This window comes from Cyrtonyx montezumae, unplaced genomic scaffold (genome assembly GCF_038088225.1).
Source record: "Cyrtonyx montezumae isolate F1298 unplaced genomic scaffold, pur_monq_1.0 scaffold_20, whole genome shotgun sequence".
NCBI lineage: Eukaryota > Metazoa > Chordata > Aves > Galliformes > Odontophoridae > Cyrtonyx > Cyrtonyx montezumae.
Window position 1 is genome coordinate 1,067,742 of NW_027071937.1, and position 21,419 is coordinate 1,089,160.

General features: G+C 52.7%; 1 protein-coding gene across 2 annotated transcripts in view; it reads right to left on the reverse strand.

The window, feature by feature from the left end:
* NEK6 (NIMA related kinase 6) overlaps window positions 1-16,044 on the reverse strand; it is a 42,629-nt gene extending 26,585 nt beyond the window's left edge. Inside the window, exons 1-2 of one of the 2 annotated variants that reach the window (XM_065737354.1) lie at window positions 15,961-16,044; window positions 683-807 (exon numbers count right to left, since the gene is read on the reverse strand). In XM_065737354.1, the coding sequence (XP_065593426.1) occupies window positions 683-775 (93 nt within the window). In that variant the 5' untranslated portion in view covers window positions 776-807; window positions 15,961-16,044. Of the gene's footprint in view, window positions 1-682; window positions 808-15,753; window positions 15,829-15,960 lie in introns of those variants that run through there. The other variant, XM_065737355.1, reaches the window with a different exon arrangement.
* Window positions 16,045-21,419: the final 5,375 nt, after the last annotated feature.

The window sequence follows — 21,419 nt, forward strand, 5'->3', positions numbered from 1 at the left end:
CAGCTTTCCTGGTGGCCCCTCCTTGTCCAAGGAGCCACAATCACCACCAGCGGCACAGCCAGAGCACCCCAAGCAGCACCCATGTGCCCTCCTCAGGGCGTCCCTACACCACAGTTCCAATGCTCATCCTTCTAACAGATTCTAACTCATCTGCTCTAGAAAGCAGCTTTGTGGCCTACAAAAATGCAGAAAATACAGGCCTTGTGATTCCAGGAAAAGTCTCATTGCTGGAAACAGGCTGGGGCAGGGAGCCCCAGTGCTGCAGGGAGGGAGGGGAGAGAAGGGGAAGCACTGCTGGGCAGGATGGGAACAGTAACCAAACACGTTGGGGTAGAAACGTCCCAGAAATATGGAGTCACAGAGCCTACAGCTTCACGTAGAATGAACTTTTGTCTTCTGTTTTGTAACTACCTCTTCAGCACTTATTATTACAGTATGCAAGGAAATAAAGTATTCTCTGTTTACATTCAAATTGCTTCTCTTTGTCCTTTCTTTAAAGAATCAAAGTGGAGAGAAAGCCAACACAATACATGTATTTACAGGCTCTTTTAAAAATAGGAAACTGGCCAGCTGGCAGCGTCCCACACTGGATATACCTGGGTTATACACAGACCAGAAGGGGAAAAGAGGTCTCTGCAGAAGGAAGGGCAGAGAAGGGAAGGCGAGGGCTGGCCGTGCTCACCTGCGGGTCGTGCTGGAAGTCCTGGCCTGGCAGCTTGCACAGCGTGCTGGTCTGGTCCCCCAGGTGCTGCGGGTGCTCGTGCTGCCCCTCCATGCCCACATACCAAGCGCTGCCGGACCTGCGGGCTGAGAGCAGAGGGAGCCATCAGCACGTGCTCTGTGGGACTGTGCACCCAGACACCCGTTTGTCCCCTGCCAGGGGACTGCAGTGTGCCACCTCCCAGCCGGCTCTGAAGCACTGCAGCAGCCCCTGCAAACCAGGAGAGCAAGCTACAAGCCAGCATCCCTTCCCAGCACAGGAGCACCGTGGTACCCAGCCCTGGAGAATTTCCAAACAGATTGTACCCTGCTTGCTTCTAAAGCATTTAAAGCTCTTTGAAAATCCGAGGCACGCACAATCAATGAGGCATGCACAGGGCAAGGAGAAGGCACGCTTTCCCCTAGATCATGATTGTTAAGTTCTGCTTTAGGCACTGCATCTTCTAATCTCCCACAGTACTTCACATCTTACGTACAACACGAAGCCAACTATGTCTGTTCTCCCAGAGATAGAAATACACAGTTCAAACTCCAAGAACGTCTGAAACTTCCCTTACGATTGTTATGCACCTGGTAAGCCAGGAATCAGTTGCTCATCTGTTTTGTTACAGACAATGCGGGAGCTGACAGCCCTCAACGCTTTTGGAAGAACAAAACAATGCCCAGTGCTACTCAAAGCCGGACAGCACTCGAGCACAAGCACACGCTCCACACACCCACATCTGAAAGCATGAGAAGGCCACTGCTGAGGATGTAAAGGCCACTGCTGAGGACATGGGAACTGGAGTGCTCCGCTCTGCATTGCAGCCACACTACCCAGCAAAGGACTGCAGCATGGGAGAAAGGAATCTAGGACCTTGGCAGGAAAGCACTGTCACCAACTTCATCCTGAAGCCACTTTCACACCTCACGGAGACCAAGCCAGCAACCCCTCCATTTCAAGCACAAAGATCTCATTTGTGGAGCTCAGAGTCACGACACAAATTGAAATGTAACTTCATTCATGCTGCGGACAGCTCAGTGGGTGAAGAGCTGTGAAATCCAGCCCCGTAACACGAACCTCCCGGCACCGCGCGCTGCACCTCCATCGGAGCAAGCTATTTCTCAGCACAATACTGCGTGTATTTTGAGCTGCATTATAAAAGAAAGCAAAAGCCTGAGGGTAACAGCAACATACGAGAGCTTGGATGGGAGATTCAACGATACTGCAACCAGCCCAGCGTGGCAGCAGGTCCTGGTGCCGTGGGGCACTACGTGACCTCAACGGGCAGCACTGCTTCCAGAGAACAAAACCTTTGGCATCACCCAGCCCGAGCCAGGCCTGGGAAAAGCCTGGCTTTGCTCTCCACTGCACAGGGGCACTTCCAGCATGCACTGCACTGCTCCTGCAGCAACACCTGCACTGGGACCCGGCCCCGGGAGCAAAGCCAACCCAGAAATGCACTCACCACACACACAGCACATGCACACTAACTGCACCAGTGTGCTTTCCCCTCCAATGGGATGCTGCAGGTTTTCTGCTTGATTAAGTAACGTTATTCCCAGCTAAATATTCATTATCCACACGTGTTGTAGGTGAGATCCGTTTGCTGCTCCTGGCGCTGACCAGGCAATGTTCAGTGGCAGCCCCAGCATTTTCAGAACTTTGTTTCAAGAGTTTTGGCAAGTATTCACTCAGCGAGAGCACAACCTGATCTCATTAGTGTATTAATAGTGCACGCCTGGCATCTGAGCAATGACTAATTCTTAATTTAAAATGCAAAGGTATTTGAAATATTTTTTGGGGGGGGAGGGGTGAACGGGGAGAGAGAAAATACGATGCAGAAGAATTTGTGCAGCAAGCTGCGCTCAGTTCTTCTCACACATGTCAGCAGTGCCCGGCGCTGCCGTGCCGGACCCTTCCAGCAGCAGCTCCTTTGGGCCACAGGGACAGCAGCTGCACGGGCAGCCAGCAGCCCTGAGCAGCCCCAGTTCATCAGGTGGTGAGCCCAGGTTTGGTCACTGTTTAAGGCACTGCAGCTGGAGGCAAAGGAAGCAGTAAGAACCAAATATCAGCTCTGAAAAGAGATCCGCACAGCTCACATGACAGCGGCCCGCTGACACCTACGGGACAGCGTGTCCTCCCGGGCTGCAGCCCGGCTATTCTGGGCAGCTGGCAGAGCCGTGGAGGTGGCAGGGAGGCCCTTTGTGACACCCAAAGAGGTACACGCACTGTGCAGCACAACCCTACGTAACACCGCTGGCTTTTGGAGAGTTGTGCATCAAGATATCCCATGGATCCCAACAATCTGCAAAACACGTCTGCTTGTAACCCGTATAAGCACCTGAATGAGACACAGCACACCAGAAGCCGCAGAGCAGGACGGACTCCCCAGGGAAGCACGAGGCCGAGCTGTGAGCAGCTACCTGCAGCCCCAGGCTGCTGCCCGGGTTCAGCTACATGTGCCACCTCCATTTCACAGGAGCAGAGGCAGGCTTACCTCCTCCACACCAACACAGCAGCAACTTTATTGTACCAAAATCAGAGGGAACTCGTGTGAACTCACACCAGAAGGCTGTACAATATACTGTGCACACAGAGGGGCAGTTCCTACACTGCTGAAGGTGCCACCTACGTCAGTATTTGCAGATGTCAGTGGTGGGGGACAGTCAGCGTGCACCCGAAGCACTGGGAGGAACAGCTTCTGGCAACAGTGGCAAAGAGAGAAAGGCTTCCAGCTGAACCTGCACCCAACTTGCAATAAATTCATCATTGAGAAAATGTACCTGAGCTCATCGAGAGCTGCTTCAATTCTCCCAACAGATCTGCACCCTCCAGGGATGTCCTGGAGCTGCACACACCTCTGACCTGCTCCAACTCCCTCCAGTATCACCATGGACATACACATGTACGTATGTACGTGCTTTTGCACTCAGCTGCTCCTCCACACCTCCCTCTCCCAGATCCCACACAGCTCCATCCAGGTACCCGGTGTAAAAACAAAACCAGACATGGGTCGCACATCATCCCAGCAACCCATGGCATTTAACCACGGCCCAGAGCAGCACGAGGTGGAGCAGGAAGGCAGGGTAGTGCTATAGGGCAGGCCTGGCTGTGGGCTCAGGGTCCCCAGGGGCAGAGCTGTGGGGTTTGCCGTCCCACCAGCACGGCCATGCCAGCAGCGCTCCTCCTCTCCACTGCCCAATAATGTTCTCTCTCTTGCCTGCTCATAAAATAAATCTGTCAGGATGCTGTATGAGATTACCTATATATTTCAATGATGATCTTGGCTCATGATTACATTATCGCTGCGGTTCAGGGTACGTGCCGCGCCGAAGGCAGCCCAGTCCTGGGAGAGTATTATTTCCGAGTGACTTTTATTGTCCATTATCTTACACCATTTCTGTCACGGCTGTGAAGTCTGGTAGGAATAGTTCACAACAGAAATATCTCCGTCGTTAGTATTCTCATTGCAATTTAGGCAGATCAACCTTTAAATCTCATCCATCATACTGAAGAGCTTTGGCAAAGCAAGCGCAGCCCCGCACGCTTCCGTGCAGAGCCTCATTACAGGCTGGGTTCAGCAGCGTGCCCCATCCCTTCTGCAGCGCCAGGTGACGCGGCCCCACTTCTCACTCTCCCTTTTGCCTGGTGGGAGGGCACGACCCGCTCCTCGCGGCAGACTGCTTCTGTCTGGCGTGTGACAAACTCACTTGAACCCAACAATTAAACTTCTGACAGTGTTTCCAAAAGCAGGGAGTATTTACTGTAAATGCTTGACAATTTTTTTCCTCTCCGCCCATCTCTCTCCGTCACCTTATGAGGACTGGAAATTACCATAAGCAAATAGCAGCTTAACATCCAAAAACCCCTCGTGGTAATGCGAAATACACACCTGCCAACTCTGGAAAAAAGCCCCTACGAATACAAATGTTAAAGGAAAAAGCACGAGGCAGCAAAGCAGTACTGCTGGGAAGGACTTGGAAGGGCCACACCATGGACCACCACTCCTACCCACTGCCCAGGCTGCGCTGAGCAAACCCGGGCACGAACTGCTGCACAGATGCAGATGTATCATCAGCCAGGAGCACCAAAACCTTGGGCTCTGTGTTAAGGAGAAACCATATTTACACATACACACCAGCAAAAGTAACAGAGCGTGAACACAGCATGCACCTGCAGAGCCCAGGAAAGCATAACATACACGAAAGCGTGAAGAAACTCTTAAAACAATATTAATATCACCCAATTACACAACTTCATATTGGATTTAGTAATGCCACCCATGCCCAAAGGGCTGATATACTACCTAATAAAACTGTATTCACTCTGGATGACATAAGCTCTGAAGGACGAAGCGTGGCAGGCAGAAATTGGCTGTCTCCATCTGTGGAAGCAGGGAAGCTCCAAATGGAGGGGCCTGGACCTGGTACTGCGAGTATCAAAGCATCAACCACCAAACACGTCCAATAACGGACAATGTTTTTAAAACCTAAGGACACAAGCTGCATTTTCTTTTAATCGGAGTTCACTGAAATGACATTTAACAGATGATATTTTTGAAGCCTTTCAGAAGGTTAACTTCATCCAACTCATATGGCTGCAAGTTACAAATTTCCAACTACAGAAACGACCTCCAAGAACGAAAACACAGAAACACAAAAATACTCAGGCACATCTACACACTCCTCATTTCAGAGGTAGTGCAGAAACCAAGGCACGGCCATCAGCCAGAGCTGTGCCTGCAGCTCTGAGCCCCCGAGGCCCCGGAAGGCACACAGCTCCTCGGAGCAGCAGCACCCACCGCAGCGTGGAGCTCATCCACATCACAGCCCACTGCGTGCTGTCCCCCATGGCTCCAAACACACCAACAACTGCTCAACAATTTCTTTCCCCTTCTATTTGATCCTTGTTGCTGTTGTCGCCTTCTTCTTGCAAATCATCCTCTGTTCTTGTGGCTCACAACACAGACTTGGAGGATGGGTTTAGTGTGAGATTTCTGTTGTTAGTGCTATTTTTTGGTTCTTTAAGCATGCTGTGAAATCACCCCCTCGGAACTCGGTCCCAAACCAGAGGACAGGATTGTTTTGAAAAGTCTTCTGAATACACTTCAAACGCTGCTTAGCTGAATGCGGTCATTACAAGGGACGGTTTCACAGGGCTCCCATTTAACCAGTGCCAAAGGTACTCATGATTTATGGCTGTGAGTAAGCAATCGCTGTGACAATGAGATAAACGCTCCTCACCAGTCCTGCACCGCTTCCATCCCTGCGCAGAACTTCACACTGTGCCACCACACCGACCTATGTAGGTCCACCACTCCTGCTGCAGGCAGATATACAACAAATGCACATTCACACACAAAACTGAGCACGGACAGCAGTCGGCTGCATCTGAAGTGAAAAACAGTCCCTCTGAAGAGAGATTATACGGTAAATACCAACAGCAAGAGCGGGCTGTGTTTCTCTCCAGCCAGTGCTCACACACGCACACAATTCGGGCTGCTAAGAAGCCAGGGCTCCTTAATTCATATTCTTCTAAGAGCAATTCTGAGCTTCCTGAAAGTGTTCACTTCCTTCATTTTCACAGTCTTTGAAACAGCACAGACAGACCTCGCAGGCCACTACTGGCATTAACGAGACACATTAAAAATGAGCACATACTCAATGTGCCTGGAATTTCTCCGTGTTGCTTACCAAGCATGCAGCAACACGCTTACCTTCTCACTTACAATGCAATAAAGCCTTCAAGCCTGAAGCCAAATCATTTGAGAACATTTCTGTTATCTTTCTCAGAATTCATTCATTTCCGATGAAGGAAAGATTAAATATGGGCTGGATATATATTCCTATCTTATCTGCTCACAGGAACCACCAGACGTTTGCAGTGCTCTCCGCCCTGCGTGCCATAACCTCACACACAGCCCTGAGCCAGCACACCTGGCTCCAGCGCAGGGGAAAGGAACCGAGGGGGATACGTGCACGCCCAACTTCAAAACATCAGAACAACAGCTTGAAGTATTTACATTTCTCGTAATCAAAAGTCACAGGAAACGATGGCGAGGACCACGCAGCCAGCTGATCTGAAGATTCATACCATTCAAATGCAAAGGCAACTTCAAAGCCGCCTCGTAAAGCCTGCGCGCCGCGGACACAGCAGCCAGATGCTGCAGGAGCTTCCCGGCATCTGGACCTTGCAAGAGCAGCCAAACGGAAGCAGGAACTCTTCCCAGCGTAAAAAGATTCAACATTTTTCTACTCGCAAGAACAGCTACATTAGAAACAGGTTCGGATCCTTCCTCCACAAAATATGGGAAGGTCTGTATTAGCATCTGTACCAGTGAAACAGTGACCTTCCCTACGCATTCCTGTGTATCTGTAACGGACAGCACCTGCTCCTCTACACGAAACACTGCTCTTGGCTTCACCTCCCCAGGGCACGTCTGCAGACAGGGCTCCTGGATCAGTGCTGCAGGGCACAACGGGAAGATCTGTTCTTCGGGAAGCGCGCTCAGCTACTTCGATCCCTTATCGTGCTGACAGACAGGGTTAATGAAGTTATTGCAGAGAACTCTCCCTTTCCTGGGCTAAATGCCCAAATTCCTTCAGGATTCACAAGACTGTCTATTTAAATTGGGTCCAATTTTTCTTGCTGCAGAGGCCTGCACAGAATGTTCTGACGAGAAGCTGGGAATCAGCCTTTGAGAAAATGGTAACTGAACGCACGAGCTCTGTGCAACACACAGAAACCATTCAGTGCCACATCCTGCCCTGTGCATAATGACTTTATTATGTTAATAAGCGCCGATGTTGGAGCACAAACCCAGCAGTATCAGTGGATCATTTAAACCCACGAGCAAACACGTCAGCACAGGTAAACAAACCTGTCCTCCACGGGCTTCCACTGGATGCTTCACCACCATCCCCTCCTTTCCCCCCCTTGGACCTGCAGCTGTTGAGCGGTGGGTGGGGACCAGGAGGGGCCGGGGCTTTTCCCAGGGCTGGGAAGCCACGAGGAACAGGGCTGCTGCCCTGGTGCAACCCTCTGTGCTTCCCAGGGCACAAGCACCAGCCTGCATACAGCATCTGCACAAGGAGAGGTCCCATTACACAGTCGCACGTTCAGGTCTTCCTTCAATATAACACATCCGATGCCTTTATTACATCTTCTACACAAATTAAAACCACTCTGCCGAAAACTTTAGATATAAAATTCCTTAAAGTTTAACAAAACTTGAGTGCATGTAGATATGCAGAGGTGCGGAGGGCCTTCAACAAGGCCGTAGTTGTCAGCAGCAGCCCTGGATGTGTCCTGCTTCGCTGCTGCCCATGGACAACGGCCGCCTGCAGCTCAGCACTGCTGCTCCCAAGTGACAGCAATACTGCTGCTCTGTCTTTAACCCAGTTTTGTTTTGCTGTAGAACCAAACAGAAAACAACACACGGTTTTCAAACCATGAAGTTATTTCAGACACACTGCAGTAGAGCAGCCTGAGCTCTAATGCCAGCCAGCTCAGAAAAGCCGGTCTTCTTATGGCTCCTAAACCCTAATGGACTTTCTAATTAATCTGATTAGCCCACCCTGCTCACTTCCCATGCACAGCCTCACAAAGAAGTGATTTCTCAGTCCTGCAACACAGTGCTTGCAGAAGGACTTCAAAAATCAATGGAGCTGAACTGAGGTTAAAGAAAAGTATTTACAGCCAGCACGGTGCTCATGTAGGAAGGATGACACACCTGACACTTCAAGAAGAGGAAGTATTCTGAGGCCATTTTTTTGCTTCCAGTGGGTGTCAGAAGTCAGAGCCACAGGTGAGCAGACCCAGACCAACCCAGGGCACGGAGGAGGGAATGTGAAGTCCCAGCACTGGGAACACAGCGGAGAGGAAGCAGAGGCAGGGCTGTGCCACTTGGTTTTGGAGGTCAAACAACCTCCAGGACACAATGAGGAGCGTGCTCTGCCACGGCACGGAGTGACTCACTCCTGTAAGAGTTTGCAGCTTAGCCCAAAAGCTGCTGGCAAAGCAAAGCTGCCCTATGAGGAAGAGCGGCCACGTGCGCTCAGCAGCGCACAGCCACAGAGCTGCGAGCAGCAGCGGTGTGCTCTGCAGGACAGCACGAAGGGAAAGCCAAGGGCAACAGCAACTGAGTCCAGAGCAAAATGAACGCCATGGACTGGAGGCACAAACAACAGCTACCTGGGTTGCATCTACCGCTGGATGGCTTCAGAGTAGAGAAATCATGATATGGCTCTATATAACAAATTGGAGACAGACTCCAAAGGGAAAACATATTCCCATATCATCTAGCTGCTATTATCAAACTCATTAGTGCTACCTTGTCAGCAATGAAAGGAGCAAGCTGGCATTCAGCAATCCCCAGCCTCAGATGAACACGAGGAAAGACAACAGCCAACCTCACCAAAGCCTGGTGAGACCAACGACCCGTGGCTCATTTTGAACCTCACTTCCTACAGGCACACAGGTCACCCAGACGTACACGTGCTGACCCAGGCCTGCCTTCCTCACGTACCTTCAGCCACCCCACTCCCCACAGCCCGGCCCCAGGGATGCCCCACACAGTTGGCATGCCAGGGCCCCAAGACCCCACACCCTGGCCACGCCACTGCAACGGCTGCAGCCCCAGAGCTCACGCTGCTGCCTTGCGTTCTGAAAATGGGAAACCCAGCAGAACTCCACGCCCTCTAAAAGGAGAGGGAAGCAAGTAGGAAAGGAGGGCAAAAATCAGGACAGCCCAAGCAGTGCTGAATGAGAGTCCTGGGCATCACCTGGTACTGGTGGAATGACGAGGCAAGAAACACCTTCCTACTCTGAAAACGAAGTTCCCGTTTCCTTCATTACCCCTTTTTGTTTGTTTTTAAATCCATGAGCAAATGGAATATTATGGGGGTTAATAGAGGAAAAACAAGAAGTTGAAAAGGAATGCCACAGTAACACGCTTACAAAACACAACCAACTCTGTAAAGAAACAGCTGGTCAAAGCTTTGAAAACAACACTGCGTGGTACACTGTGCTACAGGGTCTGCCTGTACAACAGAGCACACTGTGGTTTACCTCTGAGAAGAAAGAAAAGCAAAACCAGAAGACAGGTTCCTGAGGGGATTCGTCAGATCCTCACAGAGCCATCACAGACGCTGAAACCTGCTTCTGCGGCAGAAGATTCATCTTACAAATACGAACAGGAAAGCATGAAAGAAGAAAACCCAGCAGACTGTACATCAGTTACAAAGGTAGCAGGAGGAGAGCCCCATTCAGACGTTCAGCCCCTCCTGCTCACATACTCAGCCCCTTCCAGAAATCTGCTGCCATTCTACTTGGAGAGCTTATGGCAGCACTGAGGATGCCCCCAGAAGGGATTCCAAGCCACCAGCGAGCTCCGTGACTGCACAGCCCTCTGCCCCAGCACTGTGCAGGGCCGGCTCTCAGCAGGACAGGGACACCGCAGCCAGGGGAAAAGCCATTTCAGGAAATCCAGCCCCAGCGCAGGGACATCGCCTTACTGTCACGGGACACCACCAAAACGCCGAAGACTTGAACAGATTTCCACTTTAAAACCAACAGCTGCAGTGAGAACAGGCCGGGGTCAGTGCCCATCTCACGGGGCCAAGGCCTCCCCCCGAGAGCTGAGTGCTGCCAGGCACGGCGGTGTTTGACTTGCAGTCATCAGTTACTGCAGTGGCCAACTGAAAATACCTAAGCACTGTTTGCAGCAGTTTTGGCTTAAGGAGCTGCCATGTGATTAACAGTGTGCTCTTCAGAGAGGGCTGCGGCGAGTTCTCCCCACTCCCTCCATTAGCAATGAAGCACAAAAGCTAAAATAAGTCATCGCAGTCACTTTAAAGTACAAACCAGGGAGAGTGAAGGAAATCCCAGTAAATAGGTCACACTGTCAGTTATTGCATTCCGCAGCACACAAAGAACCGAGAGCAAACAGGTAAAGAAATGTACCCAGCACTGTTTACCCTTTGGACGGTGAAGTTCTTACGCCTGACATAACGTTATAAATTGAGTAATTGACCTGTAAGGAAGTAAGGAGCTCGGGAGAGTTAAAAATTACCCCATAAATACCATAAAGATTAACAGATTTGTAATACCCACCCAAGAAGCACTTACTCTAAGTAGAATGATTATGAAAACACAGCAAGAATATTTACTACATAGCACCGAGTCCAGTATATACAGACTGCCACGAAAGGCAGCGCTGGTTCTTAATATAGTGACAGCTGAAAGTCACCACTTGGATTTCCCGACTGACTAAAGGGTAACACAGCCACACACGGCTCTGACTTACACGGCTGCTCTGGAACACACCCGTGCTCTGAAGGACCTTTCCGACTCTTCATGCTCTTGCTGCTCCAGTTCAACATTTCTGAGATTCACATTCTGAGCAGCTGTTTGATAGAAGACCTAATTAAATGCTGACAGCACAGGAGGACGAAAACAGAAGTACCACGAAGGAAAAGGGGATTTCTGGCGCCCACGTTTGCTAATATCTATTTCAGTCCAAGTTTCTCCCCCTGGGGGAAAAGGAACACTGCAATACCGACAGCTTTTTCTCTCCATCTCTTCCCTACAACAGTGGTCGTGTGCCCCAGAGTCTCCCACAGTCTCCACAATAGCACTGACATCCACAGCTCTTCTACGTGGGAAACACAAAACATCCCAACGAGGAGAAATCCTCTGCCATTTGGGAAGGCGAGAACTGCCCATGGGGGAAGGACACAACTGAGACTTCAGCTGAAGTTCCTCACAGGAGCTGTACTGAGTTAACTGTGCTCCATCCGCCTGCAGACCAGCACTCCCCACCCACTGCAATGTTAACTTGCAGCCACGCAGCTCAAACCCACGACCTTAAGAAAGGAGTACTCTCCAGAGTAATGGAGAGCATGGAGAGCAGCAGCAAACCGGGAACACGTGCTCCCCACGAGGAGGCCATCCCCGTGTTCACAGCACTCAGAGCATCCGCACCACACACTGCTCGCTCCTCGGTCAGCGTGGGCTCAGGGCTCTGCCCACCACGTTCCCCTCTGCCCCAAATGGAGGAGCACTGAGCCCCACATCACTGCCCGGGGCGGTCCCCATAGGGCCCACACAGAGCTCACGGCCGAGGGCCGCGTCAGACGCTGCAGGAGCACAGCAAGTGCTGTGGGGCCATGGTCCACCGCCAGCAGTCCAGAAATGAAAACAAACCGACGGCGAAGGAACAGTCATAAAGGGAAAAGCTGTACAGCAGCAGCCACCGCTTTTTCATTTAAGGAAATAAGAAAATAGAACTGAAGCGCAGTCCCCCCGTCTCCTGCATTTCGTGTCGACACCCGCAGCTCCACAGCCACCACGGGGTATGCGCAGAAATACAGGACGCCCAACCATCCCACCCTCTGATCCCAAAACAAAGCTGCACGGCTCTGTGCATGAACTCCGTTTGCAGAACAGCACCGTGGGGTCCCCACTTCCCCAGCACAGCCCTCAGCAGACAGCCGTGGGGCCCTCCGAGCACCCACACCGCACTAACAGCGATCTGCTGCTTCCCCACCGCTCCATTTTAAATCAGCACGTACGTCCTGCAATTCTAATTCTACTTTAAGGAAAAAAAAAGACATAATAAATAACGCTTTCTGACTTCCAAACAAGCATTTGTGAGGTTTCAAGAATGCTCTGAAATGCAAAATTCCTTCGCTTGCACCGTTTGGTTTTGGAGAGATACAGCCTGCCATTGGTTCACTTAAACGTGTAACAGGAAACTGGGATCTGAGCCCCAGGTAGTGTTACGTTACCACTGCTTCTGGATGGAAACCTTTTTAGAAGTAAGAAGTGAAGGGGAAAGCTTTTCTCCTCTCCATCTGCGGCAGACAGCTGCTCGCTGCCTGGAATCTGTGGCAGCAGACACTCAGAGCAGCACCAAGCTGAAGTAAACACTGCAGAAATCTCATTTCTTTAATTGCACTGACAGTGTAAAAGTACTCTCAATATGATAGTTGCCATGTGATAAACCGACTCATCTGATTAAGTGCTGGAAGCTAAACAGGCGGCTGTCATCCATTTTATTTAAAGATATAGTTTGTTGAAATACTTAAAATAATCTGGAAACTTTTTTTTAAAAAAAGAGTAAATTAAAGACATCAGGATGACTCCAGAGAGCTGTGAGCGTACGGCCACGCTGCACAGCCAGGTGTCTGAACACTCAGCACAGGTTAGAACTTGAAGTAAGCTCCATCCAAGCCAATCTGCATACAAGAAATAAGCCAAGACAGAAAAAGCCCCATCGAGCCATAAAAAGCTTTGACAGTTTTACAGACTGCCGTGCTGGAACCACCATTAAAAGCAACTCCCCACAGCTTTCTGCCTTCACACGAAGGCCATCCCACGCTGCAGGGCCTCCTCCTGCCCCATCCCAGCCCCCCCCCAGGGCAGCAGCCCCGGCCCGGCCCCACAAACATCCCCCACACCTGCCCAGCATTTTTGTTAACAATCCACAGTGCAGCAATTGTGACCTACAAGGAGGAAAAAAAGAAAGAGAACGCTTTTAAAAAGTGGTTTAAAAATGTGGACTTGGCATTTTGTACGTTCTGCTGCCCAAACCACACAGCAGTGGCGACACCACCGCTTCCCTAGGGAACCTCCTGCTGCTGTTGGTGGAAGAGCTCTGTAATCACTGTCCATTTGCCCTCATATCCAAGGACCATGCCATACCTGCTAAAGCACTGCTATAAAGCAGACTGCAAACCCTGAGCAGGACGCACTGAGCTGCACACCTGGGGCAGGGACGGCCTCAGCAGCCCCAGCTGAGCCCAACCATGGGCAGCAGCCCCAGGGGCACACAGCACTTCTTTATGAAGCTGTCCCCACCTGGGCCAGCTCCGCTCTGCAGAACCATGGGGAGCAGAAGTGACCCCCACAGCCACGTGAAGTGGTTCCCCTGAATCCTGCTCTGCCTGTTGGTTTCACACCAGCTCATCTCCAGGAACCAATTCAGCATCTGGTGTCTCCCTGTGATGCCAAGTCACACAGGCTCCGTTACCCTCAGTTTTGAGATGACCCACACTTACTGTCCAGGACACTGACAACATGCACACAAACCATGCCAAGTGCTTCTGCGTGTACTGCGAGCTTCCCAGTGCAGCAGATGAGTACTGGCACTGACGTGGGCTGCTACAGAAGAAACTTTTCAGGGCCTCTGTATTACAAAGCTTTCAGGCTTTCTAGCTCCCGCTCAGCCTCCCTGCACCTCTATACAGGGGAAGGCCGTTCTGTCCAGCTCTGAGCACCCCCAGCCATGCCAAACATCCTCAGGCCGCAGGGCATCAGCACCCCCAGTAAGTGCTACCAACTGAACCAAGAGCTCTACTTCAGCTGCAAAGATGATCTGTGTTTGTGCCCCATATGGTATGAACGCTGCGTTCAGACTGGAGACAAAGGGGGATGTTTCCTACAGGGCAATGCAGCACCCGGGCAGGTGCGTGCCCCAGCGTCGCTCACCCTCAAGGCAGAACACACTGCTTCAGAAACCTTGGGAGACAAACACAGGAATGCACTGCAGGTACAATGCCCGTTCCTGACTTCTTTAACCGTAACTCCATGCCTGCACCCTCCATGGCATCCCAGCTGCTTTCCATCTCCATGTGTTGAATTTTAATAATACGGAAGAAGTTGCATAGCAAAGATCAGCCCAAGTTCCCAAATGAAGCTCCTGGTTTGGGTGTTACGGGGTCCCCCCACCTGCCCCAGCACGCTGCCCTCGGGCACTGTCTGTCAGAGCCTTGAGGTTCAACATATTTGGCACAAGTGAGGTAAGAAAAGGTGTTCACTAATTCATCTTCTACACAGCTAGAAGGTGTTCTGAAGGCACACACGAGGTGAACCTGATGGTCGCTACCTCCGTTTTACAGTCACAAAAGCACAGGAGAAAACCCCTCCAGCTCCTACCCCTGCACAAAACCATCGATAAACAAAACCCCCTAACTCATTTTGATCCACGTAAACAACCACTAAACAGATCCTTCCCCGTGTCAAACCAAACCAACCCTCCCAGGCCCTGGGAGAGGCCCTCAGACCACAGCTCAGTGCGTGACGTGGGAGCGTGAGATGGATGGCAGAACCTCCCGCTGCCATCCGCAGCAGCACCTCCACGAGCGTGAGCAGCCACGGAGGTTCACGGCAACCCACGGAGCCCCCTGGGCAGCAAGCAGAGCACAGCTGCAGGCACTGAGCCCTGCTGAGCCACCCGCAGCTGCTTCCACGGAGCAAAACGAGCACGGGGACACTGGAAGGTGCAGGAAAACTCTCCCAACCGCGTCTGTGTGCCGGGAACTCCGAGCAGAAGGCAGCGGGTGGCACAGCGCTGGAGCCGGTTCTGCTCCGGAGCCTTTCCCGGGGCCGGGACCCAGCACCGCTCGCACAGGACCCCCTCTGAAAGCCCCCCCGCCCCGTCCCTGTGCTCCGCGTTGCGCCTTGGGGCACGAAGCCACACGCCGCGGGCCCGCAGCGCTTCTCTGCCACCCGTTCCCTTTTGTAATTATTTTATTTTTTTTCAAATTTTCCTGTTGCTTCTTAAAAGAATCCGATTGTCACCGAGAACGTCAACAGGAAAAAAAAAAAGCAACAGCGGAAAGAGTCCTCGTGGGTGCTGCGCTCAGGGACGGCTGAGCGCGACCGCTCCACTCGGAGCGGTGATTCACAGCGCCGAACTTTGAGAAGAGACGCGGAGCTGACAGCGGGACGGGCAGGACGCGTCAGGAACTTGCATCACCGCCCTCCCCGGCGCTGCACCGCTTCCTCCCGCACCCCGCGCTGCCCGCTGCTGCCGGCCCGGCCCTGCACGTGCTCGGGGCGCGGGGCCGCGGCTGCGCCCCCTCCCATAGCGAACAAACCAAAGACAAAACGCAGCGACGCGACACCGCCCCCCCCCACCCCCGCCGCCCGCGCTCCCCCCGCACGTGCCGCGTGCGGCCCCGGGCCCGGCCCCGCCGCCTCCCGCCCCCGCGTGGCCCGCGCCGCCCGGGGCCGTCCGGCGGGGCTCGGCTCGGCGCGGAGCTCACCTGCGGCCGAGGAGAGCGGCGGGGCCCGCGCGGGGCGGCCCGGAGCGGGAGAGGAGCGGCGCCGCGTCCCGGAGACAACTTTGGCCGCGCGCGCGCCCCCGCCGCTCGCGCCCCCACCTCCCGCCTGCGCGCGCCCTCGGCGGCTGCCACGCAGGCCGGGCCGGGAGCGCGCGCGGCCCCGCGCTGCCCACCTGCGGCCCCGCGTACCTGGCGGCCGGCGCTGCCCCCGCTCCTCCGGGCGCGTCTGCGTCCGCGCGCGTGTTTTCCACGTCCCGCGATGAGTCACCGCGCGGAGCTGCCCCGGAGCGAGGGAGCATGAGCGGAGCCCTCCCACCGCCCTCCCGCGGCCGGCCTCCCCCGGAAAGGGCCGGCTTCCCGCACCCAGCGCGGCCGGGAGGCGGCGGGGAGGGCGCGGCGGGACCGACCCGACCCGGGCCCCCAACGGAGGGCAGCCCCGGGGCAGGGGGGGATGCGGGGAGGGTCCACTTCGCGTTCCGAGGGTTTTTGCGCGAGTGGAAGAAAAGCCGAGAGCGAACGCGCAGCCAATAAAAGCGAAAGTACAACTCTGGTTTACTTGGCCCGACTGGGCGGAACCGCAGCGCTGCCCCAGCTCCGGGCAGCAGCACCTGCAGGCCCGGGGGCGGCACGGCACGGCACGGCACGGCATGGCGTGCACGGCACGGCCCCTCCGGCCGCGCCGCCGCCCTTCCCCGTCCGGCTCTTTGCGCCAATTCAGGGCGGCCGATGCGGGCGAACGCGCACGGGATCGTACAGCGCGGGTCCGCGCTCCGTCCCGCGGGTGCGGTGCTGCAGGAGCGCATCCCCTCCCCCGGCACCGCCCGCGCGCATCTCGGGCACGCGCGGGCACATGCCGCGCAGCTCCGCGGCGCTCCCCTTAGAGACGGAGCAGGAGACGCAACAGATGGGAGCCATGCGGCCACCTGGTTCCGAAGCAAATCATATCATCAATCTATCAGTACGAAATCTGAAACATGGGAAAGTGCTTCGAGAAACAACACGGATTCCATTTTTTTCCTCCCAACTCGATTTTCCCAAGGTCTGTCAGTGCTCCGTTCCAAAAATGCGTTTCTTTTTCTGAAAAGCAGAGTGCCAGTGGATGGAGGTGCAAGAACCTACGTGTTTTATATCAAAACAAAACCCAAAGAAAAGCTCCTTCCTTCGGCTGCCACGAGTTCCTCTTTCTCTTCAGGAAAGCTGTTTTAAAGAATCTGCCACGTTCTCGTGCGCAGCCCCAAGATCCAGGTTTTCACTGCTAAATTAGGCACACGAGACAGAATTACTTTGGATTACCCACAGCAATTCAGTTAAGAAAGAAAATGAAATTTCCTCAATTACATCTTGTCAGAAATAGGCCGTCCTTCGCACGGCGTGCTGCCCACCTGCCCCAGCTCTCTCTGTGGCTCCGGGTGCTCCTGGGCAGTCCTGTGCCCCTCCAACCACCCCGCTCCCATCACTCGGGCACGGCTGGGCACTGCAAACACAGCACTGTGAACACTGCACTGCACCGTGGGGCTGAGCAAAGCCAGTGGGGACTGTCCCCACCCCGGTGGGTATGAGGTTCCCAGCAACGAGCAGTTTCCCTGAGAAACTGCGATGCTCTCAACCCAACTCTTTGAGGATTTTAAATCGACACAGAGTCGATGTGATTGATTTACTTTACACTGCATGTTAAACACAACTGTCACTATCCTTCATCCCCCGTCCCTCACTGATAACTCCCAGCCTTACTGACTTAATATATGTGTACTGAGTTATGGCTCTTTTCTTAACAGCATCCACTGCCAAAAGTCATTTTCAGAAGAAAAAAAACCCTTCTTCCTGCACTGAAAGGTGCAGAGCTCCCTGAGATCCCGCTTTCCAGCAGCAGCTGCAGGCAACGGCCGTGAGCTCTCCTCTCCTCCCCTCCTCTCCCCTCCCCATCGCTGTCTCCGAGGTGTGTCTGCAGCCCCACGCTCGGTTCTCAGATTTCTGTAAGGTTCGAGTCCCAGAGGAAGCATTAATGCTAAAGGAATGCATACCAGCGTGGAACTCGTCTAAAAGCCAGTACGAAATCTCTCCAACAGATTGCTCAGAGAAACACCTCTTTTTCACCATATTTGAGATCTCTAGATGGATCTTACGAGCATTTGTGCAACAGTTTGGTCTCAGACTGATAAGAGCGCTGCAAAACGAGAGAAATCCAAGCGGAGGAGAGGAGGCAGCCAGCCTGCAGGCAGACACGCGACCCCGCCGCTCTGGCCCCACCGCCTGCGGATCTCATCAGGGAACCAGATGGGACTGGTGGCAGAATATCCTGCACGGCGTGAGAGCTGGAGCCTGGGATCGCCATCCAGGAAAGGGGAGATGGGAAAGTATGATGGAGGAAAGGTCCCTTTCTGCGGAGTTGAATGGCTCAGAAGAGGCGATTTCTTTTAAAGAAGGGATGCTGGGACGCAGGCTCAGGGGGTGCCTGCAGGTCGGAGCAGGATTGCTCACATGGAAAATTTAACATCGTGTCCTCCTCACTGGTGCTTTCATGTTGGGAAGGACTAAGTGGCAAGGAGCACTGCTCATTCATTTCTTTGGTCAGCAGGAAGCAGAAGCAGAGCGGGGAGGTGGAGGGGCACTGAAAAGGCCTCGTGTCCCCTCTCGTGTGTCTTCTCGGCCCCACTCAGCCCTCCCTTCAGGTCAGGAGGAGTGCAGAAAGGGAGTGCTCACATGCTTGAGTGTGGGATGCAGCACGCTGACCCCCACATCACACTGTCCCCATCACATGCTGTCCTCACTGCACACTGTCCCCACCACAGGTGTCAGCACGGGGCAGGAGCTGCCGCCATGCCAGCCAAGAACTTGGAGGTGAAGCCCGTGCCCTCACTTTTGTATTCAGACAAAGAACAGAAGCACAGAGGCTGGGGCGAGGCCCCCAGCAGCCTGCTCTGCCGAGCAGATGGGCTGCCATGTTCTCCATCAGCTCCAGTTTTTAAGGTCATGCCTGGATAATGAGCATCACAGCACTTGAGCCTACAGATCATGAATATATGGATGAATATGGACTCGTGCACTTTCCTTCCTACCACCCTGCTTGTCTACGTTCCTCCTGCCCCAGTGCAGCGTGCCCTCCCTGGGGTGACCCTGCAGACTCCAGACCCCGTGAAGCAGTGTCTTTTGAGCTGGTACTCTGCCTCAGCCCTGGCTGGCAGTGTCTGTGTAAGGGGATACCTCACATTTTTTTCAGTTTACATCACCAGTTGTGCCATTTGAAGCACCTTAACCCCAACACATTGTTGCAGGGCTGACCTCCGCCCCTGAGTGTGGGGCTGGATCTGCACACAGCACTCAGGCAGGGGGACAGCAGGAGGGCTTGGCTGGGTGAGAACCCAAACTTCAGCATCATTCCAGCAAAGCAACAGCTTCGCTGCTACGTCTGCCTGCTCTCTTAATGAACTGTCCTAAGTGGATCCCTGTTTACACAGTGTCTCTGGTTGCTGTCTCAGTACTCATTGTGTTCCCTTACTCAGCCATGCTGGAGAATAGAAAAAAGGAGAAGGAGAAGGAGAAGGAGAAGGAGAAGGAGAAGGAGAAGGAGAAGGAGGAGAAGGAGAAGGAGAAGGAGAAGGAGAAGGAGAAGGAGAAGGAGAAGGAGAAGGAGAAGGAGAAGGAGAAGGAGAAGGAGAAGGAGAAGAAAAGAAAAGAAAAGAAAAGAAAAGAAAAGAAAAGAAAAGAAAAGAAAAGAAAAGAAAAGAAAAGAAAAGAAAAGAAAAGAAAAGAAAAGAAAAGAGAAAAGAAAAGAAAAGAAAAGAAAAGAAAAGAAAAGAAAAGAAAAGAAAAGAAAAGAGAAAAGAAAAGAGAAAAGAAAAGAAAAGAAAAGAAAAGAAAAGAAAAGAAAAGAAAAGAAAAGAAAAGAAAAGAAAAGAAAAGAAAAGGAGAGAAAGGAAAGAAAAGGAGAAAGAAAAAAAGTAACTGATGCCAGATTGAGCAGCTCCAGTTTTAACAGGCCTAGGCCCTTCCCCTACTTCCCTGACATTCCTCCTCGTGACCCCTTCCACGAGTTTTGGGCGAGTTCTGCAGGAATGCAGCGTGCTCGGCTCTGCTGCTGCTCAGCTGCTGGCAGTGCTCGGCGGCTCTCGTGCCAGATGTGAGGAGTGTGACCCTGCCAGGAGCTGCGCGTGCACCTTCCCGTTCACAGCCCCGCGCAGAGGGGGAGTTTGCTGAAGAATCTGATATGGGGTAATGCTTTTCCTTTGTGAGTTGTTCTCTTCTGAGGTCTGCTATAGAATTTCACAGCTAGAGAAAGCAGGATACACTCTGCCGTGGGCTGCAGCAGGAGCAGGACAGGTTCAGGACCATTGGGTCCCACTCACCAGTTGGGGCTCAAGCAGCACCCAGTGTTGTGCAAATAAACCCAGAGCAAAGGCAGATTCCTGCCCAGAAAAGGCTTTGAGGTGAGTGTTACACTTCAGACTGACAATATGGATAGGAGACATAGGAGCGTAGATGAAAAATGAGGCAGTGGTGGTCAGCACAACACTTGGGGTCCATACAAGGGCAACATTTTCTTCCATCTTTTCCTTTCTGTGTCCTCCTCCGGCGATGGTGATGCCTGCACCAATATGCACAGCCCAGACCTGGATCTGGGAAAGTGTGGCAATAAATCACTGCACAGCAAATGGCAGCACTACAACTTCATGACCATACCCTCCTGTCCCACGCGATGCACACTCACAGCAGAGCTCACAGTCAGAGTCAGCCACCCCTCTACTGCCACCTCCACTTCTAGACTTTTCAGTTTTGTATTAAAATGTAAATTCTGTGAGACCAAAACTTCGGGCTCCACAGCAGCGTGTGGATCACGGAGTGCATCACCTCCGAGGAGCTGCTGCCCCACGAGCACTCAGCACGTGCCTCATTTCTCCAGGATGCAGAAGGGAGATTGCAGCTCTGCCCCAAAGCGAGCAGAGGAGGAAGCGGAAATTACAAAGTTTAAATTTAATGTCATTTTATGACCCCAGGAAACAAACAACACATTTAACCTTTAAAATAACATCATGGACGGAAGTTAAAATAATGGCATCGCACAGTTCTTCACGATCTGGTGCTTTCTGTCCCTCCTGTGAAAGGTGCTGCAGAAATGCAGAGCATTATGTTTATTTATTAATAATCCTGCAAAGAAATTTTCATGACCACCACTGGGGACGGTCTGACAGGTGACACGGACGACCTCCTGCCAGGAGTGACATCTCTTCCCTATGATTTACATTCTCTAAATGATTTGTGATCAAATTACTTACAGCACAGATTAGCTTCCCCCCCCCCCGCTATTCACTCACGGCACCATATTCATCTGTTTGTTCCACAGAACCATAAAAATAATAATATGGAAAATAAGTGCCTTGGCTCCCAGGGTATTCCAACACGGAATCAGCATGCTGGCCAGGAGATCGATTCCTGCTCTCGTTTTCTCAGGCACTGGGATTTGCATCTGGGGGAGATGTGGGTCGTTGGCTTGAAAAGAGCATTCGGAGTTCACATTTTGACTGCACAACCAGACAAACAAGCAAAGTGTCCCAATTAGAGGGAAGAAAATAACCAGCCTGCAGCTCGGTGGCACAGGGACCGAGAGGAGAGGGGGACAAACAGGTTTGGAAGAGGCAGAGGACAGATCCCCG